Raw genomic sequence first — 26692 nt, 5'->3', positions numbered from 1 at the left:
CATTGGGCAGCGGTGCACCCAGTTGCTTTGTAGGCATTGGTGTATGAGCTGCTGACAGCGAGGACGGCAATGGAAAGGGGGACGAGCTTGTTCTCGCAAGACTTGTTTTCCTGGTCTCTATCGACAGCTTCATAGCGTGATCAGGAGCAACTTGAAGAAGATCAAATACGCTCTTCCGAGCTATGCTGTAAATGAGTTGTTGGTTCATCATCTGTAGCTGCGACCTGCTTGTCTCGAAGTCAGTGACTGATTGTTGTGAGACTGAAGTGACTGTGGACATCAAGCGCAGACTGTCAACATGATACCACCAGTACTCACTAGCTGACGTCAATGGGTTAACCACTTGAAGTAACACCATACCAGACGGGTTAACAACTCGAACAGCCCCAGAGTGGCCTAATGTCCAAAGCATATCTCTCGACCAGCCCGCGACATCCACATTATCTGCAGCAATTACATATCGGCCACCAATTTCCACGTCATCAATTTGCAGTGCTGACCAATCCGTGTCTGGATCCGGGTAACGACAACCCGAAGGTACATGACCATCACACAGCGTAAACGCAATTTTTAGAGCTGCCGCTGCATTGCCTTCACGCAGAGGCTCTCGCAGCTGTGCGAAGAAGTAATCCATCTCGTAGCTCTTGAAAGAGCCCGATACATACGTCTCGATCGCTGGAATTACATTTTTCTCCCAGTACTCCAGCATCTTATTTCGCCCTGAGTGCTGCGGAAGATCCGTGCGTGATGAATACGCGTACAGATTGAAAAAATATTCCGATGGATCAGGCAATGACTGTGAACCATCATTAGCAACCGTTGGAACACAAGCTGTTTCCTCGAGCGCCGATAGTGGAGGGTGGAGTACACACGTTTTTTTGTCACAAGTAGAAAACGAGCTTGATGAAATCGGTCGAGTTGCGAGCGAAAAATGCAATTCTCGTGAGCGAAGCCATTCCATTTGCCAAAGCAAGGCACGCATATCTGCGATGTCTTCGACCTTGAGGTCACGAACGCACATCTGCGCGAGCTGGAAAAGAATGGCCGGGCAATTCCCGTTTGTCTACATCATTCAGATACAACAACAACAACAATTTGTCAGTAAATGTCCATAGCTGGACGCCTCACCGTACATTTTGCACTTACCGAAATCACCTGGTTGTCGAAGAGGGAAGGCCAAGTAGGGGCCATCGAAGAAAACGAATTCATAAGAGCACAAGCCAGTTCCCAACGCAGAAGATATCCAGCAGAGGTAGCGTCATTCGTGTCTCCGTCTCCTCCTTCATGTGTCCACGCGTAAATTTGTTTTACCACAGAGCAAAACGCAACAACAAGCGGTTCAAACGATTGGATGGTCTCCCCATCTAAAGGTATATCGCTGATTGCTCTGACTTCAGTAGCTGCACGTTTGCAAAAGCAAATATCATCATCGGTCCCAGTTAGCCCATTTCGAGTTTCATCTCCAGAAGTATCTACGCTTGCGATTATTATGTCATCGTTGCCAAAGGCGTATGAATAAACTACGCCTGTATGCCCACCTCGAGCCTTGTCGGTAGCGTAGCTCGGCAAGGTAACTCGCCCACCCACTCGTAGGAGCTCCCGGAACCCACCAAGAACTTGAGTTGCACCCAATGCCAAGAAATATGATTCACTTGGCACTCGATTCGAATTGGCCGTCATAGAAAGTTGATGCGGTGCAGCTTCAAGTATTTCAGTCAGTATTTTTACTGTGCTGCTTCGCCATTTCCGCATCATCCGGCGGTTTGAAATTAGTAGACGGACAACAGCGATCAATTCCGAGGCTAAGGTTCGCCCATCTTCAACTCGACGACCATTATGACGTATGTTTGAGTTAGTCACGGCAGCCTTTTTGTTGAACGCATTAATGACATCTCGACCCACTCTTCTTGCTGGACTCTTTTCAGTCGATGCAGATGATCGACGGTGCAAAATCTGCGAAGACCCAGGCTCAAAGGAATATTGCATCCTACTTTCCCAGTCGTGCAACATGTTCACATCCGCAACGTCGTCTGTATGTGCTACAGTCACCAGGAACCCTAGCTGCGCAAGAGCGTTGGCAGTATCACAACATTCTTGTCGACTTCCAGAGGAGTACACAACATAACCTTGTGAGTCAAGCAGCACGCGCAGCAGGTTCCCCTTCCAAGATTTTGAGCCAACCAGCGCTGTCTCTGGAACAACTCCTCCATCTTTTGAGCGTGGCTGCAGTAAATCGCCAGTACCAGCTGTATCAGTTAGGCGTACAAAAGGATGATCCATGTTATGGGTCCGGTTCATGTAACAGGCCGTGCACAAATCGTAGTTGGGGCACGTGAAACACTTGAATCGGAAACCTCGCAAGGGGCTCTGATTACAACCGTCACAGCGCACGCTCGGATGCTTCATCGTGGCTTGCGCAGCCGTGCACTCGGCAACCGCTTCTGCGACAGCTTTGTCTGCAACATTCTTCTCATCACTCATCTCGACAGGAATCTCGAATGAGCTAACATCAGGTTCTCCAATACTGCTCGACGCATCCACCAATTTGTCAACTGCCAATTCGCTTCGAAAAATCACAACACAATGCTCCGTGTCTCTCTTGTGTGTGGCATCGTCCAGGGGAGAATCTGCTTCTACAGCAGCATTACTTCCAAGAGGACTTACAATAGTTCCTACTCGCTCGAGCAATACCTCTTGAATATTCAAGCCGAAAATCATATTGCTTCCAGCTCTACGCTCGGCAAACACAGTCAAATCGAATATCGCATCACCTAATAGCTCCAGTGCATAGCGAATAAATCGAGTGCCTGCCATAGTTAAGTTAGACGAAGCGCTGGGCCTTGTCACGATATCAATTGCGTTCTTAATCCACCATTCGAACTCTTCGGACCAGTCATAAAGAACACCCACTTTATTCGCCATGGTGCACAATAGGCGATAAATCGCTTCGTCCGAAAACAAATCAGTGGAAAGTCGTCTAGTACCAGCATTCGATGATCCGCCACATTGCTCCACACAGTTCAATGCAAAATGTTTATACAAACAGCACAGCTCCTTGAAAACTCGTTCCAACGAGAACTTCCGTGATGCCGATTCGTACATTGAAGCATCACTGTCACAGATCTCTTCCCCAAGCAGTCGCAACAAAACCCATGCAATATCGTACACTTGCCCACGCACCTCTTCTGCATCGGAAACCGCCACAATATCATCTTCAAGATTACGTTCCAATGCATGTGAGCGTATCTCGTCGTCCAGGGCCATGATCAACTTTGAAACTTTCTCTAGTCCAAGAACACGACTTGATATGCTGTCCAAAGAATGCGCACAATTCCAAACATCTGCCAAAGCTACGGCCCTGAAAGCCGGCAGCTCGTCTTTTGACTCTGACACCTTAGCTATTGTCTCTGAATATGAGTGAAGCCTAGGCACATACGAAGTACGTAATAGAAGTAAGTCAGCATCATGCACATTTACCTGAGGTCTTTAACATCAATGACTTACGAAATCATCATTTTCGCGAGGAGGTGAGGGTCAGCTAAAGCACAACCTGAAAATATGCCGTCATCTTGCACCAGGTTGTTCGACGGTACGGCATGCAATACCCGTCCAACAAAGAACTGAGCCATATCCTTGTTGCTTAGACTTGCAAAGGCCTCTTCGCAATAGATCACTCCACTTAATCTAGATTCCAGACGACTTGAGTGAGTTGCTGAGCATTCTTCTAATGATGATGTGAGCAGGGCGCTGGATAAAAATTTGCCCACTTCGGACAAGCATTCTGACACCCCAGAATGGATTGGGTTTGAGGCTGATTCCATATAAGCGTTACCATACTCAACGCATTTTTGCCATCTTGCGAGTAGAAATCGAGCTTTCACTGAAATACCTTGCGCAACAGCTTCATGAGAGCCTGAAGGCAAGTTACAAGCAGTCGAATCGCTTACACGCTGTGCAGGAATTTCCTTAACAAGAAGTTCGTGAATCGACTTCACACATCCCGTCATGTCGTTTCTCTTGAAAATAATGCCCTTGAGCTGGCAAAGTTCCGAAAGTCGATCCAAATTATCTGCGTAGCGCTCCATCAATTCATCCAAACTGACTTTATCCACACACAAGTAGTGCCATTCACTAACGAGTTGAACTTGGCGCAGCATCCACCGCTCCAACTTTCCGAGCTCAACTGCAATATGGTGAAATAATGCGTTTTCGTAATTCGGTGACAGTGCTGTATGATTGTCGACACTTGTGAGCCATGCCTCCAGGTGCTGATAGTTTGACCGAACTAAAAGAACTGCAGCAGCCTCCTGCAAAGATTCGGTCCAGCGAGCTGTTGCATACTGAGGTGGTAGACAGCGAAGTCGCACGTACTTCGAAAGAGTCGCAAAAAATGCATCACCTCGTGGGGTGCGCTTAACGACGTCGTTCACAAGTTTCCACTTACCAGACTTGAGGAGATTGCAAGTGGGAGTTGCCAAGTTAAATAACTGCCGCTGCATCACCCATGGTTGGCACACCTTCTCAATACTTTGCAGAGGAAGCCCACGAAGCAGCTTGTCTCCCATTACACTGCAAGCATTCGCCACAGCGCATCCTATCTCGGGTAGCCACGTCGCAGGTGGGTTATCAAAAAGACCGCGGACAGTGCACTTGAGACCCCATCGTTGTTTGTCCCCGGTTCCACTACGACTCTGTGTTGTCGCGCACAACATGACTGTTGCAGTATTTCCTACGACAGTAAGTCCTCCAGCCGGCCAGTTTCCCCTTGAGTACGATCCAAAGAAGCACCCTCCATCTTCGCCAAAACCGACGTCCCCGTAAGGGAGATGGTCTGCTTGATACCACGCTAGCCCAGATGTGATAAACACGATGTCGGCTTCACCCGATGTTCGACAACGCGGGTCAAACTCGAAGTGCAGTACGCTAGCGCCCGGAATGTGCACAACACGACGGAATATTGGCTGGGTATGATTGTATGGATGTGGCGTCTCAACTATCTGGTACCCTCCAAAGATAGCTGCATCCCTGCATACCGTTCCTGGGCCAGCTGTAGTTCGATTACTTTCATTTGAGGAGATCAGGCTGTCTAGAGCTTTCATCAAGATCAGTAAATCGACTCGGAACTCGTCCGAAAACTGATCAGGAAAGCTCGGAATAAAAGCAACCACCAAAGGCAAAATTGTCCCCACTACAGATGCTCGCAGATTGCAAATACTTGAAGCTTGGTTTGATCCAGGGCGCGGTGATGTTTGGTAGCAACGCAGCATTTCTAGGGATGAGTCAAAGCATGCCCGCGCAAAGCACTCAAACGTAGCGGTTGCTTCTAGCACTTCTTGTCGCACCACTTTGAGCGACACCGTTTGCGTCAGTTCGACGTTCACAGCGTACATTCGGGCACAGCAGTAATTCATAACGCAGTGTAGTGCCTTACTGATTGGAGTCTGGAAGGGGGATCCACTGGCATCAACCACCCACTTTTCCCTTTGCGCGCTGCTGCTTTCGAGCTTAGACAGCGTGAAAAGTATCTCTAGAAATCGAGAAAATGCGGTCTCTTCCGTTGGAACAAAATCGGCAATCGAAATTCGCCCATCATCCATCGGGCTGTACAGAAGCCTTCTCAATAAATCCACGTAGCAATCGCACTTCGTTCGCAACACTAAGGAACTGTGTGGCTCCAGCAAAACTGCGAAGAATGAGTCAGGTAGAATGGGCGTTATGGGTGCATCGCATCGATGGTTAACTTTTTCTGGCGGGGCAGGCATAAGAATCATCTTGCATGCAGAAATGAAAAACTCTGACCGACAACTTGAACAGAAGATACCCTTGCGTATTCCCCAAACCAGCAGGAAGTGCGCGGAGAGTACTATATCCGAACGGTGCGACACAGCTTCCGCGTGCGTCGTTTCGTGCACGTCGCCACCAAATAGACGACTTGAAACATTTCGTAATGAACGCTCAGTATCTTTGAACAGGCGCTGCGTGGCTTCATCACTCGTTTTAATCGCCATTGTGGCGCCAACGAATTCGAACTCCTGAACAGTTTCGGTCATCATGCGCAGCAGGTTGCCTACCAGTCTATAGGTTCCTTCAGGAGCTGTCATCCTCGGTAGATCAAAGCTTTCTTCCAGTGGAGAAAGTAGCTCACAATAATAATTAATCGCTCGCAGAACTTGGAACAACCCTTCGTCGTCAAAGTCTACGCAAAACGGAATAGTATGACCCGGTCGATCCTTCACACCAAGACGCTCTAGCTCCTTCAGTCGAGCCCGAATGTTTTTCAATCGACGGTTTTTTGTTTTCGTACAGGAATCGCCGACCTTGCGTTCGCCCTCCCCTCGAGTTCCAGGCTGTTTATCGCTCGAGCCGGACTCACGGGACGTACGGAATAGTATATCTTGCAATCCTGCGCGAATATGCTTGTATGCCGGAAGTGCGGCTCGCTTTCGCAGCAATTGCGCAAGCAGTGAGATAATTTTTATCCCAGTATCTGCCAGCGTAGCACAGGTTGAGACTGCGCACATTTCAAAGGGCTGGTTTTGAGCGTGATCTACGTATTCCTCCAGGCAGTTAAGATAACCTGAAAATACGAGAATTCGCTGGCGTGCAACGTCGACGCAAGTTGGTGATCCAGCAGGTACTCCCCTGAGAAGTACAGGTTTGTTTGCAATCAATGAACCCGTTTCCAATGAAAAGAACCAGGATGCATCACATGAGTTGGCGGCTAGTTTGGTCTTATCACTGTGTTCATCACCAACTGTGTATAGACCTGGAGGGGAAACAACACAAAGCTGCCCATGGGTTGCGTAGAATGTACCGGCAATCAGTAGCACCGGATCCAGTGCACCCGTTTTAGGTTTTGCCGCAAGCACGACGCTGGAAACCGTGGGAACGACCATGCGCTCTCGAAGATACGCCCCACACGTGTGCAGCCATGCAGACGCTTCATTCAACTGAAGACCATTTCTCCTTAGCGCTACCTGGCACTCCTTGCGTGTATATAGACCGCACCAGAACAAAGCGAGATCATTCACCTTTTGATCTTCCGTCTGCTGCACCTGCCTTTCCTTCTCTTTCTCTTTTTCCTTCTCAGAGATCTCGCGCTCGCTATCAGTAAATAGCGAGACATCGACGGTGGAAAATGGGTCAATACCTTCGGGAGATGTCGATTCGCTAGAAGCTACAAGAAGAGAAGGCTCCGTCACCTCGATTCCACTCTCCAGAATGCCATCATTAGTACGAGTAACTTTGTGTTCTGAAGAAGTGCTCGCAATAGTTGCAGAGCCATCCTCGGCAATATCACCTTCGGAAGTCGCTTTGCTCGGCGGCTTATCAATCACCGTAGCAAATAAGCAAGATTCACACAAGTCGAAGTCACACCCAGAAGTGCACCGGTATCTCTTGGCGGAATTATCTCCAAAGCAGTTGGACGTGCCTCCATCACACATCCACGATGTTTTTGAAGTGCATAATGTGACAGTATGAGAATGAAGCGCAGAGAGTGTTTCAACTCCGCTCTGGGATTCCACTTCTCCGCTTGGCTTGCTGGATCCCTGCTTTCGCAGATCTCCCGACGGTGTCAAGTCCAAGAAGAGATCAATATCGGGCTCCTCGAGTTCCATGATGGAAGTGATCTTGTTTACCTTGTGTCGATACAACACAAATTGATGGCGTGGTAGCGGCCCAGGCTCGTTTTCGCGATCAACCTCTTTTGCCCCAACCTTGGTTTCACTCGAACGATTGTCATTAGGAAGCGGCTTCCGCTCGATAACTTGGTCATCTTTTTCAACCACAACGTACAAATCATAGCATCCTTCTGCACCCCATCGATACGTGTTAACGCGTTGATTCTTGTCCCATCGCACTGTGACGCCACTGCCTTTCACACCTCCCCAAGTGCTGATGCGCTCCACCGTACCAGGACTATCTTTTTCACCATCTTGGGAGGACCACTTCCAGTCAGGCCCACGAACAACGCGATCTCCCACTTGAATGGTGGTACTAGAAGACTGGAGTGGTGACTTTGGATAGCTGTCACTGTTACCGAGCACAGCACTCACAATTTCGCTCACAGGTGTGGACTTCCTGGATTTATGAGTGCGACTTTTGTGCTTGCGACTGCTGCTGGATTTGCCTGACGATGATTTCTTGTGGGTGTCGATACAGCGGATCGTAAACAGGTCAGCACCGTCCGTAACCATAGCATACACGCTGCTCTCAGATGTGCCTTTACCGGTCAGTGCACGATTTGGAGCCAAAACGAGTTCCTGCACATGCTCCAGGTCACTTGATCGGATACGGTCCACACGATGGCCAGGCATAACAATTGTGCGGCAGTAGAGCGAATCACCAATGCAACACAGCCACGATCGCTCCGCGTCGCGGGCGCGAGCATATTCTTTGTTGTGTGCGTAAACGAAATCTCGCACTGTCGTCCCGTGCCCAGTACCAATTTTGAGAAGCCCCGACCGCCCAAAAATGTAAAGGTAGAGACCATCGGTAGCAATGGCATCGCTTGTAGAAGGTTGATACGAGCAAACTTTCCACTGTGCTGACAAATCCCGCGGGAACGTAGCCGCGAGTGTAGGCTCGGCAACGTGTGTTGCCAAAAGCGAACAGTATATATCCAAAAGTCGTTGTAACTCGGGGCGAATCGATCCCTTATCTTCTGCACCTTCATCTCTGAGATAGGTACCGCGTCCCAGTTGAAGGAACTGCAAGGCCGCTTTGGTTAAAAGTGTAAATGATTGCAACTGAACGCCCATCCCAAGTAACCCCAGCAATCCTACAAACACAGACTCCGAGATAGGTGATTGGGCCTCGACAGGTTGCTGACCACCCGAAATCTCCAGTAGCTGAGTAATTTCATCTGCAAACTTGCTAACATCAATCGGCTCGTACATCAAACTTGTCTCGGGTAACTCAGCAAGGCGAGAGAGAAACTCGATAGCTGCATCGACGTCATTGTGCCATTGAAGTGGACTACGGTACGGCAAGTGAGGCCACTTCCGCGGGAACAACTTTGGCACAGTAGTTTCAACTGCGTCCTCCTTTTGAGGAGCGAGAAGCAGCGGCTGCTTCGTCTCCGTTATTGTTTCGGCATCTAAGCAAATTTCCGCTTTCGCATTGTCCAACAGCTCGTATCCTGGCCCACTCTCCAATGCACGCTGGTAACACACCCGCAAAAATTCACTTTGTTTCCGATAACGATAACCATTGGCGCAATGCACACGACGTGCAAACGCAGCAATTGCACGTCTAGCTTTGCGAAATTGCATCTGTTGTCTCATCGACTGCTTTGACGTGTTCGACCAATCACTGCTTCCTGCTCCACCCCCTCGTTGCTTCGGGGGCAAGTACAAGTCGCGAAAAGGATCAAAAATCTGTTCATACTTCGCAGCACCCGCTCCGACAATCTTCCCTCCAGCAGTAGCGGACGTATTATGCGTCTCTGCGTCGCCTTTATCTGCAGAATCTTTCCGTTCTCGCGTCTGTAAGTCCTCCTCCTCTTCTTCAAGCTCGAAGCCGTCCAACGAGTCGTAGTCATCCTCCTCACTGTCGCTCAGCGCGTCGTCGTTGATGCTCTCAAGCTCCGAGAGGATGCTGGTGTTAAGCAGATGGCTGAGTCTCCTGGATGTACGTCTGGACACGACGCTGCTGGCCCTGCGACGGCGTCTGGCGCGGCGGAGGCGACTGCTGTCGCTGCTGTCACTGTCACTGCTGCTGCTGCTCACGTCGCCGCTGCGGATTTCGTTCGTGCCCAGCACCACATCCTCGCTGAAGAAGTGGAAGGTCTCCTCCGTCTCCACGAAGCGTCTGGCGGGCCGCATGGCTCCGACCGGATCCAGCTTCTTTCTTTCCTTCCGTAACGCAATCAACCCACTGACAGACAGGAGAGGAAGAGCGACCAGCCAGATGAAGCGAGCTTAGCTGGCGGGTACTGGCTTGATCTCCTATCCGTGTAGTGCGATAGAAATCACGGCCTTCCTTCCTCACGTCTCACAAGTGTCGACGGGAGGCTTTAGCTTGCTGGCCGCTTCTTTGTGAGTGCCTCTGATACGGTACGATCCGGGCGGAACAACAGTAGACCTAGTGTGGCGCACATAATATCAATCTTTCCGGCCTGGGTCAGCGACCTTCGGCCCATATTAGTTGGGATACTTCATCTTCCGCATCATGGACCCTCCGCCGCCCCCGCCGCCGCCTGCCACGGCTCACGCGGCGCCTCTGCCTCCCAGCGCGTCCTCCCCTGCACCTCCTCCTCCTCCAGGACCACCCCCCTCTTCTTCGGCGGTCAGCACTCCGCCCAGCTCGTCTAAGCCCAGCAGCAGCCACTCGACGTCCCCATCCTCGACGCCCACGGCCAGCAACAGCGCAGCGCCGACGCCCCACTCGAAGCTACTAAACCACCTGCCGCTGGACGTTCCCGATGAGCTGGATCGCAAGTGGTACGCGCACTTCTATCATATGCAGAAGGCCATACAGGGCAAGGACGAGGCCACCGCGCTCACCATCTTGAAGCTGCAGCCGGCCGAGGGCGTCGCGCCGCTACCGTTCCAGCCGGATATTGCGCTACTGTACGCTGTGGTGACGGATCCAACACTGGCCAAGCAGTACCTTCGCTACCTGACGGCGGTGGCCGCCACAGACAACTACAAGAACTGCATGGGCTGGCTGCAGAAGCTTATTGACCTCAAGTTCGTCAAACTGCTGGTCGCATGCCGCAGTCAGTTGCTGTGGCTAGTCCGAGAGCTCGTGCATTTGAATGCGCCGGGTGTGGACAAGGTCATCGTGTGCTTGATGCGTTACCTGACGGGCGGAGACCCGAGTCGAACAACGGTTTGGCTGGCGTCATCCATTATTCGGATTCTGATCGAGCACGAAGCCTGGCTGCTGTCGTGCTCCAGTTTGATCCCGTTTGTTTTTCATACGTTCGCGAGAATTTCACTGGACCACACTGCCCCGCAGCATTCGAGCTTGTTGAAGCAAGAGGTGGAGCTGTGCACTACACTGTGGAACCGCCGCCAGGCGGATGTGGCACAGCTTGGACGGGAGATCGTGCGCGTGCTTAGCGATGCCAAGGATGTACGTGAATTCGTCAACATCATTTATTCTTTTTTAAGGGCAACGTGCTAATGTTTGCTGTTTGCAGGTCCCGGGTATGAACGCTCTTTGGAAACAGTTGCGGAACGTCCGTGACGCTGCTGAAGTTGAAAAGGACGTGACCGTTTACTCTGTGGCACAGTTGATGGCTATTCCGACCCCTCCAAAATACCTTGCCTATCGTTTGAACCCGAAAATGGAGGAATACCTGATTTTTATGATGGTACGTACGCGCTATTGACCTATGTCTGGGAAGTGAATATGAGCTGTACTCATTCATTTTGATTCATTTCGCGATACAGGAGCGTGTGCAAGCTGGATCTGTGACGCGCTACCAAAAGTGGTTTTCCTCGCAGTTTTTGAGCAGTCCGGGATCGGACGCACTCGTACCGGACCTTGTGCGCTACATCTGCGCCGTGTACCACCCTTCCAACCAGATTCTAAGTTCCAAGGTCACCCCGCGTTACCACATTCTCGGGTGGTTATATCTGCTCTGGTACTTGCTTGTCGGTATTGTTCCTTCTGCTGTAATGTGCAAGTGCTGACAGTAGTCCTCTGTGATATTCTTTGCTCACAGCCACGGCAGTAAAACAACAAGTGTGCTGGCTAGAGTTCAACTCGCTATGTTCTTCGACTATTTGTACTTCAAGGCATCGGACAATATCATGGCTGTGGAGCCCACCATTTTGCTTATGGTGCGTGGTTTTTTAGCCCGTGAATACCTGTATTTACAGTGGCTCTGACTTTTGCTTACTGTAATTTTCTCAGGTGAAGTCACTGAAAAGTCATCCCATGGTGACTTTAGCCATGATCCAATTCCTTGTGTTCGCTGTGGAAAAGTTTGCGGCGTCAGCAGTCAACCGAAAGCTGATGCAGAAGGGTGTGTTCACAGCGTTCGCGATGATCTTAAAGCTCGGTGTTGTGCCATCCATCCTTCCGCTCCAGTCTTTTCCCATGTTGCTGTCAAGTGCCCCGGAATTGCAATCGGAGTTACACCGAATCTTCCCGGAGCATTTCCCCTCGGCAGAGAATGCCAAGAAGGCTCAAACACAAGCTTCGCATCCAAGTCCATTTTCAAGTGCTGGTGGAAGCCCTGTCAGTTCACCTGGTCCAGCTGCATCGCCCGTGAGGCAATCACCGGTCCGACAATCACCTGTTCATCAGTCACCAGTACACCAGTCACCAGTTCACCAGTCGCCGGTGCGCCTGTCACCGGTTCGTCAATCACCAGCCCATAGCAGCTCCATTGGAACTGGAAGCCCCGTCACGTCGCCGCTACGATCACAGAGCCCAATACACTCTGACGCAAACATGGGCGGTGGTGGTGGAGCATCGTCTGACACAAATTCTCTTGGTGCACTATCGTTTTTGCCCGACAACCAACAATCGATAAACGCTACAACGGAGACAGACACCCCTAACGATGCACTTGCTTCAACAACTCCAGCGGTCATTATCCCCCCGAAGATGCCTGCGCTTGATGTTCCCGAAAGTGTGATTGCACTGGGAGGCGACGACATCAAGCATTTCCAGGAGGCGATGCCGGAGCCATGCTCACGTCCTACTGAAAGCTTCTTGGAGTGCTTGAACGACATTTTGATTTCGTGGATCCGACAAGACAACGCAGTTGAAATCGCTGCCCCTCTGGGTTCGTTTTTACATACCTCGCTGGAAAGGATTATTGTGTCGTCACGAATTGCACTGAGTGACTCTCCAAAAGCTACGTCTGCTGGAGTGTTTGATTCGATGCTGGACCAAGTACTCAGTGAATCAGCAGAGCTTTTCGTGCCGTTTTTAAAGGCAATGTATGCTCGAGACGTCACGATCTCCTATCGCCTGCTCGCTTTCTGCTGCTCGCGAAGCGATACGAAGAGCACTGAGGTTGCACTGGGCCCTTATTCTGCATTTGTCGAGTCCATCGGTGGCAACTTGGCTCAAAACGTTGTGAAGGACTTGAATTTGAGCCAGCACATTGATGATGCGCGGGCACAGGCTTGCGCACTCCTGGGCCAGCCTCTTGCTTCCTCTGTGTCCAAAGATGAGATGGACGCTGTGAGTGCTACCGCACTTTTCGTGTGTCCCTTCTTGTTCAGAAATATGGAGCACCCGTGCCTCGCCAAGCTCATGGGCCGTAGCGAAGCGCTCGTACAGCTCCTTCTTGGGCTGGTCACACCGACTATGCTGAATGCATTGTGTACGCGTGTGGTTATGCGGGAATTTGCGATTTTCAAGAACCGACTGACCAACATTGTGCTCTCCTCGCTGCAATGGACGTCGTGGGAGCAGTACGGCTTGTGGGATCTCGTTGTTGCGGAGCTTCAGTCCGGGCGCTCGCCAATCGCAGAAAGGAACATGATGGAGGCGGCGCGAAAGGTGTTGGCTTGCGTCAACCCGAAGGAGAGTCCCGAGACAATGACGGGCTTGCTCAAGTGTCTGATCCACTTCAGCCCCGATGCCAGCGTCTTGCAGAGCGTGTTCAACCTTCCTGACACGTACGAAGACTTCCCGTTTGCAGTGCTAGCGTGCTGGATGGACAAGTTCCCGAACGTTGTCACAAGCTACGTTCACAGCGCGTTGGGAAATGCTGGCGACGGCGACCTGTCGAAGAGCAAAGCGTTAGCCGAGATCGTACGGAAGCTGGACCACCTCCAAGACCTGCGCAATCGCACGGATGCATCCGAGAGCGGACGGATCGCTGTTCTCAAGGACGAAGCTATCATTGCCGCATTGAAAAAGCTGCTGCACCAACCACACAATGCGTCCGCAGCTCACGACTTGCACGCATTACAGACATTGCTGCTCGACGAGGAGCCACCACACAAGAAGCCGCGTCTTGCAGGAGACAATTAAGGTCTTAGGTCTCGATAACCCTGCCACGTCAGTGGATGTCACAATATCCCCTCGCTACACTGCCCTCTACATCGAACCTCTCCCACAATCAGAAGGCGAAAAAGAAGGCCGAACAGTGAATAGCCCACGCAAGAGTTTGCAGCCATGGGGATCGCCATGTCCAAGGTATTCGCGGCACTATTCGGCAGCAAGGAGGTGCGCATCCTCATCCTGGGGCTCGACAATGCCGGCAAGACGACCATCCTCTGTACGTCCTGCTGCGAACATAGGGGGAGGACAATAAAGCAGAGACTACTCCGTTTTAGCTGCTAATGAGCCTCTTGTTTCATGGCAATAGACCGTCTACAGGCCGACGAGATCGAGCAGACTGTGCCCACCATCGGCTTTAACATGGAGACGCTGCAGTACAAGAACATCAAGTTCCAGGTGTGGGACCTGGGCGGCCAGACCAGCATCCGGCCCTACTGGCGATGCTATTACCCCAACACGGACGCCCTCATCTACGTCGTGGACTCGGCCGACGTCGACCGCCTCAATATTGCCAAGCAGGAGCTGCACGCCATGCTCGAGGTCAGCCCCGTGGCCACCTAGGTCTTTGTGATGGTTTTTTGCAGAGTGGTGACTGATTGATGCGGTGCTGGCGTGGCCTTAATAGGAAGAAGAACTGAAAGACTCGATTCTACTGGTTTTTGCCAACAAACAGGACCAAAAGGGGGCGCTGAACGCAGCACAGGTGCGTTCTGGGGTGCATTTAGAGTGTTTTGTGTTGCTGATGAGGTGGTGTGGCTGTCATTGGCAGATTTCGGAGGCTATGGGGCTTTCAGACATTCGCAACCGCCAGTGGTCAATCAAGGAGACTACAGCAACACAAGGCTCGGGTCTCTTTGAAGGATTCGACTGGTAAGACTAACGACGACTGTACTTTGTTTACCGGTGTCAGCATAGCGTGTCTAACATAACGTTGTGCCTACTGTTAGGATCGTGACGTGCATAAAGGGCGAATAGGTGTGCGATCACACTAGGCATGTGTTGTCGAGCCTCTCGATGGCGGTGCCCCTGGACACACCGAGAGGTATTTACTCCAGGTGTTCGGTTCTTCAATCGATGCCTCAGGTCGTTGCAGATCCAGGAGTGGAAACGTCGAACAGCAGGTCGTCTTAGCAATAGAAGAAGTACCGAGAAGGGAAAAAAAGGGGGGGTATGGAGCTGGAACAGATAGGTTGGAGAATGAAAGCGCTCGCTCGGATGAACACGACGGGTAGGAGCAAAAAATGGTGAGGAATTTTGTATGAGAATACACTGGTGTTTTGAGTTTTGAACTGTAGGTGTCGTTTCGGAGCACAGCGACTGTTTGGCCGCATGGTGGGCACAGGGCACGTTGGCAACTCGGGTGATGGGGTATGGTACGGCCCACCCGAAAACTGGCCGACAGAGCATTGCCGTGTGCTGTATGCTATCAGCAGGTACGCGCAGCAAGCCCGTAACGTGCATTCGAAAGAGACCTGGATCCGCCAAGTTGCTCTGCTTGTTTTGCTGTACGAAGGTATTGACGCTGGTATCTTACCGTTCGACTACTCGCCGAGCTTGACGTGGCTCACTTTCAAGCGGCATACCGACCGGCGGTGGCTTCGGATCTCCCAAGAAGCAAAATCTGTCATCGACGATCTATGGGAGGCGAAGCTCGTGAATGGGATCAAGCTTTCATCTGTGGACTACCAGCCCGTAACAGCGTATCAAGCCTCCTTCCGGGGACTCTCAATTGTGGAGCAAATGCCGGAGCATTTAAAACAGGAGACCGACACGTTCCTTTACGCACCTGTTCAGACTGCAGAATGGGGTCCAACTCCAGGCGGTCCAAAGGCTCCCCCCCAGCTTTTGCACGTAAGCTACGATGGCTCGGAGTTTCGCCTCGTGACGAGTGACCAGTCCTACACAAGATTGAGTACCATTACTGAGTGCGAGGACGTCTCGTATGTGTCGTCGCCATATATCCCGTCTTGTCTTCGCTCCAGTACGAGCTATCTTGTAGAACCGACAAGCAATAAGCTACGTGCAACTGAGTCCGCACGCGGGTACAACATGATGACGAAGGAAGCGAAGCAGAGTATTCTACTCTCGCAAGTGCACGCCCTTGTCGGGGAATGGCTACCTTTTGGTGCTAACCAGATATCAGCCCTCAACGAGCGTCTAGGTGCCATGGAGCGATGCCAAGGAGGACTCTTCAGCTCGAAGCTTGACTTGCAGCCCACAGAGACGCACTTTGAAGTGACTCCGGGACTAACGCAGGTCAAGATCTTAGATTTCGATGCCATCCGATTCATCAACTTTGAGGCTGAAATCAACTTTCCGGAGAGCGATGGAGTGATCCAGGTTGAGAACTTCGGCATGCATCTACACGTTAGTGGGGCTGTGCTTTACGGTGTCAAGATTGATGCCATCATGAACCACACAGAGCGTTCTATTCCTTTGGACCTGCTTGCACGCTTGCTGGTGGATGTCCACCAAGACTCATCAGGTATTGTCCACGATTTGCTGTCTCGCTACCAGCTCAGCGTACTTGACATGCTTTTCATGGGCAATGCCGATCAGCGCAACAAATACAACCTTATTACGGCTGCGTCGATCGATCCAAAATTGCCAGCCTGCAAGTACTTGGATAAAGGCGAACGCGAGAATGAGCTAAAGCAAGTTCTGGGCGAGATCTACGCGTGCTACGACATCACACGAGACGATGTGCTCTTCCTCGGACGCGATGGCTGTCTACTCAGTGGGCCTGGAGCTGAGCGCTATGAATCACTGCTCACAACTTTCATGGGGCTTAACAGCCGGGAGATCTTCATCCGAAACTTTTTCGTGCGGACGTTCGTACTAAACGACACGCTCGCGAACCTGCGTACATCAATTCGCAGCTACCGCAAGCATGGTAACCATACACTGAAAACGGTGAAAAAATCTCTGAGCGATGCAGCTCGCCACATGATCCTTCTCATTGAGTGTCTGCAGTATCTCCTGGAGTCAGTGGAGGCTCTCGAACTGCCTCCCGTGCCCGTCGATATCGCTGGCTCAAAAATCTATAAGTGTTTACAACTGCTGGAACGGAAGAACAATGTCATTGTGAGATGCAAGGATTCCATCAAGCTTATCGAGCGCCTTCGTACCCAACTGGACACGCTGATCACCAAGTTTGAGGGCATTTCTCGACTTCAACTTACCTACGTCTCGCAGGGATTTGACCTTAACATTCGGCGGCTCACCGATTCTCTTCGCGTCCGCGAGGAGCTCGAGCGCAATCTGGACATAATTCGTGTGATCTTCGCTGGTAATTTGTCGTTCGACGTCATTGATCGTCTCAGTGGAGGTACGTTCAACGTGCCGAATCCAAAATGGTTCCTGGACTGGATCAAAAAGCCGATCATCGATGCTCCACTCGCGTTCGTAGTGATCAACCTACTCTGGTTTGCAATCTTGTGGATGGCTCTGCAAGCGTGGCTCGACCACCGTGTCTTTCAGAATGGCGCCACCCTGGTGATTCGAGCTCACACTGACAAGCGCATCAACCTCACACAGCTGCGACGGCTGCTGAAGAAGCGCAAAGTCCGCCTCGGAGTGTTCGAGTACGAGTCGGGCGGGAGGCCCGAACTGCAGAGCTACAAGTGGGAGGAGCACGGCTTCCCGTCCAAGGACTCGACCACGCACGTGCAGATCGTCGTGGACGAGACCCAGAAGCTGCTCCGCTCCATTCGTCTACAGATCGCATGCCCGCTAGACGAGTCCGTGCCCATCCACTCTCGTCGGCGCAGCATACGTGGCAGTATGCAGAGCCAGAACACGGCGCGTAGAACCTCCCGGCGCCTGCATCCGGCCCCGTCGTCCGTCACAGTCGTGGAGAACAACATCCTCGAGAAGTTCTCGGCCATCCTGCGCGCGGAAGGCGTGTACCAGGAGCGCCACGCCCCACTCGCGCGTCTCGGCAGCCAGATTAACCTGCTCGCTCTAGCGCAAGACTTTGCTGAGCACGACTACAACCGAGAGGTAAGTCGCACTCGCCGTCGACGAGGAGCTGTTGATACAGCAACAGTTGCAAAGGATTTACTGTAGCTATCTTCAAAGGGTAGCCATTTCAACACTAGTATCATACAAAAACCAAGGTAAGAACATAAAAGGTAGAACAAAGACGGAATCGCACTTAACGGGTTTGCCAGAAGAAAGACACGCAGCGACGCTTCATCCGGGAGATAATCGACCATTTATCTGCAGTTCTGTCATGTGCCCAAGCGACCCCCGCGGCGCGACCGTGCCCTCACCGTCTTCCTCCAGTGGCGCCTGGTGCCCCGAGTTCCACCCAACACGTACCGAGTTCGCGTCATTCGCCACCTACATCCGCACAGTCGTCGAGCCGCAGTGCGCCAAAATCGGCATCTGCAAGGTAAAAAGGTTAAAATGCTGCAAAACCCGGCGTTTAATCATCTGACAATCGTGTTTTAACTTTTTCGTTGGGTTGTGCAGATTGTCCCGCCGCGAGGCTGGTTCAGTCGCTCGTACGACATTTCACAGCTCGAGTGCCAGGTCTCAGCTCCTGTGAGCCAACACGTGGCGGGCAAGAAGGGCATCTTCAATGTTGACCTCGTGGAGAGGAAGACCATGAGCCCCGTGGAATTCCAAGCCATGACAGCAACAGCCACGGACAAGGAACCTGAAGGTGTGTCACGTTTCTGCGAGTTCTGGGCAACAAGTGTCATATTGACAGTGTTGGGTATTTTTATTGTGGATTCAGATTCTGATGACCCAATCGAGGTGGAACGGCGGTTCTGGAAGGGGTTGAGAGGAACGATGGATGCTCCTGTGTACGGAGCAGATATTGTGGTCAGGGCTGGGGTTTTGGTGCATATTTTATGGGATATCTCAAGTTATACTGACTGCTATCTTTTGTGCAACGTAGTCTACGCTGTTTGGTGACGCAGACGCATTGTCGTGGAATTTAAACAACCTCAACACGATTTTGCGCACAATCGATCTGCCTGGAGTGACGCAATCCATGCTGTATTTCGGCATGTGGAGGGCAATGTTCGCGTTCCACACGGTGCGTGTGAGGTGAAGCCCCCACTTCAAGCTGTAAATTGCTGACGAGGGTACATTGTGCTTCTGTAACTTCCTTTGTTTGAGCAGGAAGACATGGACCTATACAGCATTAATTACGTTCACACAGGAAAACCCAAGTTTTGGTATGGCGTGCCTCCCGATGCTGGTAAGAACGGCATTGCTTAACAGGTGACTTGTCAAATAGTGTTGGTCTAACAGTTTGTACGTATTCGCAGCCCCTCAGCTAGAAAGAGCTGCACAGTCGATGTTCCCGGAAAAGCACCATGCGTGCAGCCAGGTACTATTGCTACCTTACTTTGTTTTCCATTGTTACCCAGTTCAGCAGTGCTTACCTGGCAATGTTCTTGTTGTGTGAATAATATTTGTAGTTCCTTCGGCACAAGACATCTCTTATATCGCCTGCTCGTCTTCGGGAGTTTGGCGTGCCCTTCTACCGAGCATACCAAAAGCCAGACGAGTTTGTGATCACATTTCCCGCAGCATATCACCAAGGCTTTAATCTCGGTACGATATCTTCCTATATTACGAGGAAAATGTTGGGCTTGCTTGACAATGTTTATCTTTTGTGTGGTAAAAGGTTTTAACATCGCCGAAGCTGTCAATTTTGCGACGCTGCATTGGGTTCCGTTTGGTCTGAGAGCAAAAGTACGAAAACCAGTTACATTTGGATACTGTATGCAGCACTTGTTGCGAGGATCGCTCACCAATCGCTGCTGCAGGTGTGCAAGTGTCTTCCCGACAGCGTGCGGATTGACATGGATTCATTCCTCACGAAGCTGTTTGAAGAGCCCCAACGTGGCCCAGAACTCTTGGGAGAGGACCCCTGGATCTTCAGCTGCAAGTGCAACAAGTATTGCAGCAGTAATAACCCCCATGCTGAAGTGGAGGTGCATTCACTGCTCATGTTGACGAACCGGATACATTGTCTCGTAGTGATAACGCGTGTACGTCTGTTTGCCAGGAACAATGGTTTGAATGCTCAAAGTGCAAGATTTGGACCCACGTCCGCTGCATCCACCCTGATTTCGCAGACAAAGCTGCTGAAGACCTCCCGCAGTCGTTGCTGTGCCATCGGTGCATCGTCGATACCGATGCAGGCAAGCCGCGCGCTCTGTCCAGCGGAGGAGTCGGAAAGCGAAGCGGCACCGCGTCCAAGAGTGCAGTACGGGGCAGTTTGGGCAAGCGGAAGAAAGAAGCTGTAGGTAGCGCCAAGAAAAAGTCAGCGAAAGTACCAGTCTCCGCCAGGATGCTGTCACCTTCAAAGAAGACGAAAAGTGCGGCAACGACGAGTAAATCAAGCGTCACTTCAGTAAAGGGCATGAGCAAGGACAAAGCTACTGTTCGGAAGTTTCTCACGATCAAAGGCTCGACTATTCGCTTTGAGGACACCGAGGCAAGGCGATTGCCCCTGATAGTATTGGGTTTGATGATATGCGAGCCGAGCTGACGCAAATTTCTGTGCGTGTGGTGTTGTACAGGCAAAAGTAGCAGCCGTGGAAGGCAAATACATTCGCATACACTACAAGGTAAGGAAAAAGCAGTACTTGGCACAGTGGTGACATATCGATCTCTCATACGACTGTTTCCATTTTGGCAGGGTGAGTCTGCAGACAAGGATGAGTGGCTGTCAGTAAACTCGAAGGAATTGCAGCAGCGGATCGTAGCGGTGGAGCCACCGGCACCGAAAGCGAAAGACTCGGACCATTTAGATAGGTGAACGTAAAGCATGTTGAAGCTGTATTCTAGCAAAATGTAGCAATCTTTCTATAACGTTTTACCTTGATAAAAGTAAGCAACGCCACTTCCATTCAATATCACCATGGCACGACTCGGCAAGGACATGTCCGTAGGGGAGTACGATCCGGCCACGGGACTAACGCACATCACGCATCAGCGCGGCCGACTACTGTTTAACATGGGCGCGAGTGTGAAGAAGCGGCAGCGCCGAGAGCCCCCGCCAGTCGCAGCCAAAGCGGCGCCTCCTCCAACCTCCACGGGCTCCTTCACGGGGCTGTCTCTCTACCCGGAGGAGGCCAAGTACCTGCTGCAACGAGGGGCGTTGGCCATCTTCCTACTGCCTTCTGAGGGCGAAGGCGCCAAAGAATTGAGCGTCGCCGAGTTCACCGCCACATTGGCCGGGGACGCGCGCGTGTCCCTGGCCTGCATGGAGGTGTACGCCTTCCTCAAGGACCAGAAGCTGCACCCGCGGCGCTGCCTCGAGCCGCTCGCACCCAGTGAAGACGGTCGACGCGTACCTCGACATTTCACTCAGGGCGAGCCGTGCGACGTGGCGTTCGACGTCTGCAGGACGGTCGCAGTTGAAACAAAGGAGCACCAAGATGCATCAGCAGCTGATAAGTCAAGGGCCAAGCTAAAGAAGCAAAAGAAGTTGGTGCTGGTCTTTCGGGTGGTTGTGTGCCGCTTTGGCGACGCCGCTCCAGAGCCGCACAATCTCCGCCAGGCTATTCGACGCAGCGGCTGCAGCAATGGAAACGGAGGCGACACATCGCTGGCGTGCGTCCCAATTCCAGTGAAGCTGGCTGTGGTCCACCATGACCTGAGCGTTCTGCTTTTCGAGATCAGCAGCCAAGTAACTTCAACACAAGCAAGCAAGTAGTTGAGAGGGAACAAGTAGCTGAGAGGGAAAATTGTTTTGATGTTGAATAATAATAATAATAGGGTAGACACTTGTCCTGGAGGGCCCCAGCTTCATTCAACGAGCTACTGCAACCGAGCGCCCGACAGGAAGCTGGGGAGGGGTCTCAAAAAAAAAACTAAAAAACCGGACGGGACGGACAGATGGGACGGCGCTCTACGAGGAAGCTGCAGCACTTGTGACCACCACGATGTCGCCCCTCCCATTTCATGCCTGCTCGTTGGGGGCGAAGTAGCTCGACAGGAACTTCTCCGGGTCCAGCACAAAGTCGTCGTCGTCGAGGCACAAGTCCCCGGCAAAATTCTCGCCGTCCAAAGTGGCAGTGTCCAGCTCTGAAAAGGGCTCGGGGCTGGCGGTCTCAGTGGCTTCAGTCTTGACATCACCACTGGCCGACTTGGCCTCCGTGCTGGAGGTCGAGAACCACTCGAGCTCCTCCTCCGTGAGCTGCAGGAGGTCGTCGTTGTCGATGGAAGCGAGCGTCTGGTCCACGCAGTCGAGCGAATAGTCAGCCAAGGCCCTGTCCTCAGCAAAGTCGAGGATCATGGCTTCAGCAGCAGCGTCGGCGAAATCCATCGGCAGCTGATGCGGCGGTTGCATGCCGGCGTGGCTCTTCAGGTTGCGGCCGAACATAAAGCGCGCGTCCATGGGGTTGCCGAAGAAGACCTTGTTGCCCGAGAGCGACGGCATCTTCTGCTTCGGGGACATGTGCGCGGCCAGAGGTTGCTCGCGGGCGAGGCGCTTAGGCACACTGGGGAGCACCGACGAGTCGCTGTCCGCGTCCGTGTCCATGTCCAGCAGCGAGCACTTGCGCTTGCGCATGAGGTGCATCTTCTTCTTCTGCGAGGTGGGGCTTGCGGGCGACGAGGGGGGCGCCGCACCGGACGCGAAGGCCGCGCGGTCCTGAGCTTCGCGCTCTTTCAGACGCGCCTCCTCCTTCTCGAGCTTCTGGTAGTACTTTTGCGCGTGGGTGCGGATCTGCACCACGGTGCGCGTCTTGATGAGCGTCGCGATCTTCTTCCACGCGCGGTAGGGGAAGGTCTCGAGGCCCTGCAGGAAGAGCTTGTGCTCGGCTTCAGTCCAGCGACCGGTGTTGGCCTTGATGGGCTTGGACCCGCGCGCGACGTCCACCATGTCGTCGTCGTCGTCGTCGGACGCGTCATCGCTCGAGGCGGAGGACGGGATGCACACGCGGTGGCTGGCGAAGACAGGGTTGCTGGACTGCGCCTTGGAGGACGGCGCGGCGGTTGCGGCGGCCAGCTTGGCGGCGGGGTCGCGCGGGGACACGGTGGCCGAGAAGAGCGGCGCGTCGTTGCCCAGCGGGGTCATGGGCGCGTCGCCGCCGCAGAGGAAGGCGTCGTCGACGTGCTGCAGCGAGAGGAGCTTGGGGTGCGATCGCACGCTCTTGAGCACAGCGGCGGAGGCCATAGTGAACGCGTTGAAGAGAAGAGGGTGGGGGAAAGGAGCCTTCGTTTGTTCTAGAAGGATGACGATGCCGAGAGTGATGGTAGCGCACAGCACACAAGAAAAGATACACGTGGACGACAAGACGGCAACGACAACGAAGGCAACAGGCGGGCGGGGTGAGGCGAGCCTTCGGTAGTGAGAGCGGCGGGGAACACACGTGCACAGCTGCAGGCGAAAGCTCAAATGAGCAGGCCGACAATCTTTCCTTTTTTTATGGGGCGCCCCCGTGAGCGAGAGGGCTTGCCGTCCGAGGTGCTAGCAGGCGGTCGGCCAATGGGTTGCTGCTTGAAGCTTTTGAGCCAATCGCAGCCGCGCATGCGACGGAGAGTTCTTCCACGGGTCGCCGGGTCAGTTGATGGAAGGCCGCCGAACCCGGCCCACGAAGCCTCCATAGAAACGCCAGGCTCGCGATGATCATCAGCTCGAGCTCACCGGTTCGGCCTGCCGTTATGGAACAGAAGCCATAAACGCGAGCGGTCATGAAGGCGTTCAACGCGCTCGAATCTCCGTCGTGGCTCACCGCCCGCCTCCCACCTTGGCAAGGCAGCCATCCTGCCATCTGGTCCATCTGCTGGCGTCCATGGGCTCTGGCGTGTGCGGCGCTGGCGAGCGGCAATTCGCCACCGGGCGTTGAAGTGGCCGAAATTTACGCCCGGCTATGCCTGTGCGCGGGGAGACGGGACAGGGTTCGTGGAAAGTTCCGTTACACGTCGACCACTTTTCGGCCAATCGCAGAGCGCCTCGACTGATTTCCGCCGCGCCCTGCGATTGGCGCAAATCACCGCCCACTTCAACGGCCGCGTATCTTTCGGCCAGCGCATCTCCGACGGCGATAGATTGACCTAATACTCTAGCCATGCCGTGCCGTGCCTTGCTGCCGGCACAGCTAGTGTTATGGCCATTTCAGGGGCTCACTGTGAGTGGGGCCATTTTGCATGGCGTACGTCCATCAGCAGCAACACCAGGTCCCTTTTCGCCAGCCGCCCGCCGTCAAGCACTTCAACGTGACGTCACCTGGAGAGTGTTTTTGTTGCACCGTGAAGGGGCGCCAGGGGGCCCCCAATGAGTGGCCAGCATTGCGCGCAGGGGGACGCGTTGAACCCAGCGCTGCCGTCCGTCCATCTCGTCCCATGTGGACCACTGCGGTGGTCGATACCGCCGCCTAATGCCAGCGTGGCTGGAGCCCTTCCGCTGCCTGCCACCGTTGCTGCTGTCATCTCCTTCGTTTACGAGCAATAGACCCGCTCGGTCAGTGAAGGGGCGCGGGCTTTGCCGGCACCGGAGACGGTGGACCGCAGACAGAGACTGTGGCCATCAGTGCGCTCGCGGGCAAGGGCGGACGAGCCCGGCGGTCACAATCGCATTGTGCGATCACCAATTGCGCGCGAAGAGGCACGTGGGAAAAGATACTTTTTTGCGTTACAGTGTCCGCGTTCCACGGAAAATGCGCCGAACAAAACGGCATGCCGCGCTTGAAGTGCCTAAACCTGCAAGGTTCGAATCGAGTGGCACTCAGCGTCTCGAACGCCTGCATTGCAGCCGATGCGGGTCCTGCTGTCGGAGCCAAGCCATCCTAGCCGCTGTTCGCCTAGTGCTGTCACCATCGTTCCCGTGGGCGCTCTACTGCTCGGGCTGGATGTGGGCGATGTCCCAAGGACCGAGAATCTCGCTGCAAGGGGCACAAAAAGAACCAGGCATCGAAAAAGAGTGAGACCGCCATTCGTGCGTCAGGAGCGGCGCATCTCCCTCGGTGCGCAGCTGAAAAAACTGCAGAAAGACATGCTCCGCCAGGCAACACACACAGACGTACTTCTTGGACTCCTGCACGTGCATGAACCAGAGCGGGCACACGAGCGCCAGGAAGAGCACGAAGGCACCCGCGAGCACGCTCAGCAGCGCCGAGAGCTGCCACGTGAGCGCCGACGAGAGCGCGAAGAGCGTGGCCGCCGTCATGAGGTGGGCCCGCTCCGAGTGGCGCTGCATGTAGGTAGACGAACGCAAACGCGTTAGCATAAGACCGCCGCAAGCACCCCCTTCCGAGCAAGCAAAAAGATGGATGCGCACCTTGACCTCGCGCTGGAAAATGGGGAACATAGCGAAGATCTCGATCGCCAACAGCACGAACGCAAACACGTGCTCGTTCGACCTCAGTCGCGAGCCCAGCAGCACCGCCGTGAAGATAGCGGCGTTCAGCGAGATCGTGCCGCTGAACCTGCAGTGCAACACGTAACACGTCAATCGTGCCAGGCGCTAGTGGGACGAGTCGCTACAGCGATCGAGCGACCGATTGGCTCAGTCCTTACCGGCCAATGCCCGAGTTGACGTAGTTGTAGTCGTGCGCGATGAGGTGCAGCAGCCCCAAAAGCGTCGCCAGCGCCCAAATCGTGTCATCCGCATACGACTTCGTGAGCGTCCGCAGCACGGGCGACAAGAGCGATAGCGTAGCGCAGAAGAGCAGACTCGAGCTCAGCATGTCCAGCGTCTCTACAGTCAGCGGAGCACGGTCACTAGCAACCACAGCACAACATCGTCTTCGTCACTTACGCAGAGGCAGGCCGAGGTGGAAGCGCAGCACTGCGAAGCCAGCCACCGCCAGGAACACGTCAATGCCGCCCAGCAGCACGGCGGACACGGCATCTTGACGAACGAACTCGAACACTGACTGACAGCAACCAACAATAGGAAGCCCCCGCGTTCAGTGCCATTCTCTATCGCACACCTATCGCCAGCTACCGCAACACACAAAGAAGATCAAGATGGCGCAGATCTGCTGCGTGATGGCCGCAGCCGAGCGAACCATGCCCCCGTAGTTGAGCTCCCGCACATTTGCTGCAGAGCGAGCAGGCCAGGCTTAAATGTTAGTCGTAGCTGTAATTGCAAGCCCTTCGTTTGTAGCGAACTCACCGTTCGTGCGCATCTGCTCCAGGAACGTCTCATCCACGTAGTTGTCCTCATATGGCTGCGGGGCGTACAGAATCTTCTTCCACTTGGGCTGCTCCATGCACATAACGCGGTTTGTGAGCTCGTGCACCACAGAACAAGCTGCGCTGGAGGAAGGCCCACCTTGATCGCCGCCACCATGTCGGAGAACTCTGTATCTGCATCCCATTGGCTGAAAATGGACGTGGTGCACCGAGCCACCTCTCTATGGGACGACCGCATTCCACGCGAGTGTCGTTGCCCAGTGTGGATGCCAGCGCTGTGTATTGTTGAAACTGGCTGGTGTCGCTAGCTCATTAGGATTTCCAACGGTACTTTTACGCTGTTGACAATGCTGCATGTTGGGGGGTATATAGCGAGCCGCTACTAATTCAACAGGGCAGCACCAACCCAGCAGCCGCCGCCATGGGTCTATCTATACACAGCGAGAGCTTAGCTGCCAACGGGGCAAATTGAAACGATCGGGCGGGGACCGGCCCCCTGTCAGTCACCCTAAAGTAGCGGGTTCCTAAGCGACGGCCATTCCACCTCCGTCATAAATTGGAAACCCATGGATCGCTGGACCCAATGGGCGGCCCTACT

General features: G+C 53.3%; 9 protein-coding genes across 10 annotated transcripts; 5 read left to right on the top strand and 4 right to left on the bottom strand.

The window, feature by feature from the left end:
- Nucleotides 1–1007: 1007 nt before the first annotated feature.
- KRP23_3565 (uncharacterized protein) lies at nt 1008–3515 on the bottom strand (the record flags this gene model as incomplete). The annotated part of the gene is made up of 5 exons (XM_067888430.1): nt 1008–1063; nt 1147–1155; nt 2127–2223; nt 3181–3424; nt 3505–3515. 5 exons carry the CDS (start codon nt 3513–3515, stop codon nt 1008–1010), a joined length of 417 nt encoding a protein of 138 aa, XP_067747675.1.
- Nucleotides 3516–6721: 3206 nt separating this feature from the next.
- KRP23_3564 (E3 ubiquitin-protein ligase MIB2) lies at nt 6722–9827 on the bottom strand (the record flags this gene model as incomplete). Its single annotated transcript, XM_067888429.1, has 2 exons — nt 6722–6766; nt 7719–9827. The coding sequence occupies 2 exons, from the start codon at nt 9825–9827 to the stop codon at nt 6722–6724; spliced, it is 2154 nt and encodes a 717-aa protein (XP_067747674.1).
- Nucleotides 9828–10173: 346 nt separating this feature from the next.
- On the top strand, nt 10174–13950 carry KRP23_3563 (Integrator complex subunit 3; the record flags this gene model as incomplete). The annotated part of the gene is made up of 6 exons (XM_067888428.1): nt 10174–11082; nt 11150–11323; nt 11403–11596; nt 11678–11795; nt 11869–11980; nt 12548–13950. The coding sequence occupies 6 exons, from the start codon at nt 10174–10176 to the stop codon at nt 13948–13950; spliced, it is 2910 nt and encodes a 969-aa protein (XP_067747673.1).
- Nucleotides 13951–14094: 144 nt separating this feature from the next.
- KRP23_3562 (ADP-ribosylation factor 1) lies at nt 14095–14955 on the top strand (the record flags this gene model as incomplete). The annotated part of the gene is made up of 5 exons (XM_067888427.1): nt 14095–14197; nt 14288–14520; nt 14606–14683; nt 14750–14850; nt 14928–14955. 5 exons carry the CDS (start codon nt 14095–14097, stop codon nt 14953–14955), a joined length of 543 nt encoding a protein of 180 aa, XP_067747672.1.
- Nucleotides 14956–15177: 222 nt separating this feature from the next.
- KRP23_3561 (uncharacterized protein) lies at nt 15178–18048 on the top strand (the record flags this gene model as incomplete). Its single annotated transcript, XM_067888426.1, has 3 exons — nt 15178–15208; nt 15276–15413; nt 15494–18048. 3 exons carry the CDS (start codon nt 15178–15180, stop codon nt 18046–18048), a joined length of 2724 nt encoding a protein of 907 aa, XP_067747671.1.
- A 166-nt stretch (nt 18049–18214) lies between these two features.
- KRP23_3560 (Lysine-specific demethylase 4B) lies at nt 18215–20767 on the top strand (the record flags this gene model as incomplete). The annotated part of the gene is made up of 12 exons (XM_067888425.1): nt 18215–18376; nt 18457–18649; nt 18725–18813; nt 18890–19030; nt 19117–19195; nt 19266–19327; nt 19419–19554; nt 19628–19695; nt 19770–19937; nt 20012–20443; nt 20529–20576; nt 20648–20767. 12 exons carry the CDS (start codon nt 18215–18217, stop codon nt 20765–20767), a joined length of 1698 nt encoding a protein of 565 aa, XP_067747670.1.
- A 102-nt stretch (nt 20768–20869) lies between these two features.
- Nucleotides 20870–21667, top strand: KRP23_3559 (uncharacterized protein; the record flags this gene model as incomplete). The annotated part of the gene is made up of 1 exon (XM_067888424.1): nt 20870–21667. One exon carries the CDS (start codon nt 20870–20872, stop codon nt 21665–21667), a length of 798 nt encoding a protein of 265 aa, XP_067747669.1.
- A 246-nt stretch (nt 21668–21913) lies between these two features.
- On the bottom strand, nt 21914–23131 carry KRP23_3558 (the record flags this gene model as incomplete). Of its 2 annotated transcripts, none has more annotated exons than XM_067888422.1 (1): nt 21914–23131. In XM_067888422.1, one exon carries the CDS (start codon nt 23129–23131, stop codon nt 21914–21916), a length of 1218 nt encoding a protein of 405 aa, XP_067747667.1. The 2 variants fall into 2 exon arrangements, with proteins under 2 accessions (XP_067747667.1, XP_067747668.1); XM_067888423.1 differs by having other exon boundaries at nt 21914–22249.
- A 1659-nt stretch (nt 23132–24790) lies between these two features.
- KRP23_3557 (putative phosphatidylinositol N-acetylglucosaminyltransferase subunit C) lies at nt 24791–26251 on the bottom strand (the record flags this gene model as incomplete). The annotated part of the gene is made up of 8 exons (XM_067888421.1): nt 24791–24839; nt 24981–25147; nt 25235–25382; nt 25474–25654; nt 25715–25832; nt 25914–25999; nt 26075–26162; nt 26234–26251. The coding sequence occupies 8 exons, from the start codon at nt 26249–26251 to the stop codon at nt 24791–24793; spliced, it is 855 nt and encodes a 284-aa protein (XP_067747666.1).
- Nucleotides 26252–26692: the final 441 nt, after the last annotated feature.

The sequence above is a fragment of the Phytophthora ramorum genome (assembly GCF_020800215.1).
Source record: "Phytophthora ramorum isolate Pr-102 chromosome Unknown Phyram_PR-102_s0003, whole genome shotgun sequence".
Classification (NCBI taxonomy): Eukaryota; Oomycota; class Peronosporomycetes; order Peronosporales; family Peronosporaceae; genus Phytophthora; species Phytophthora ramorum.
This window is presented reverse-complemented; position numbering and strand designations above follow the sequence as displayed.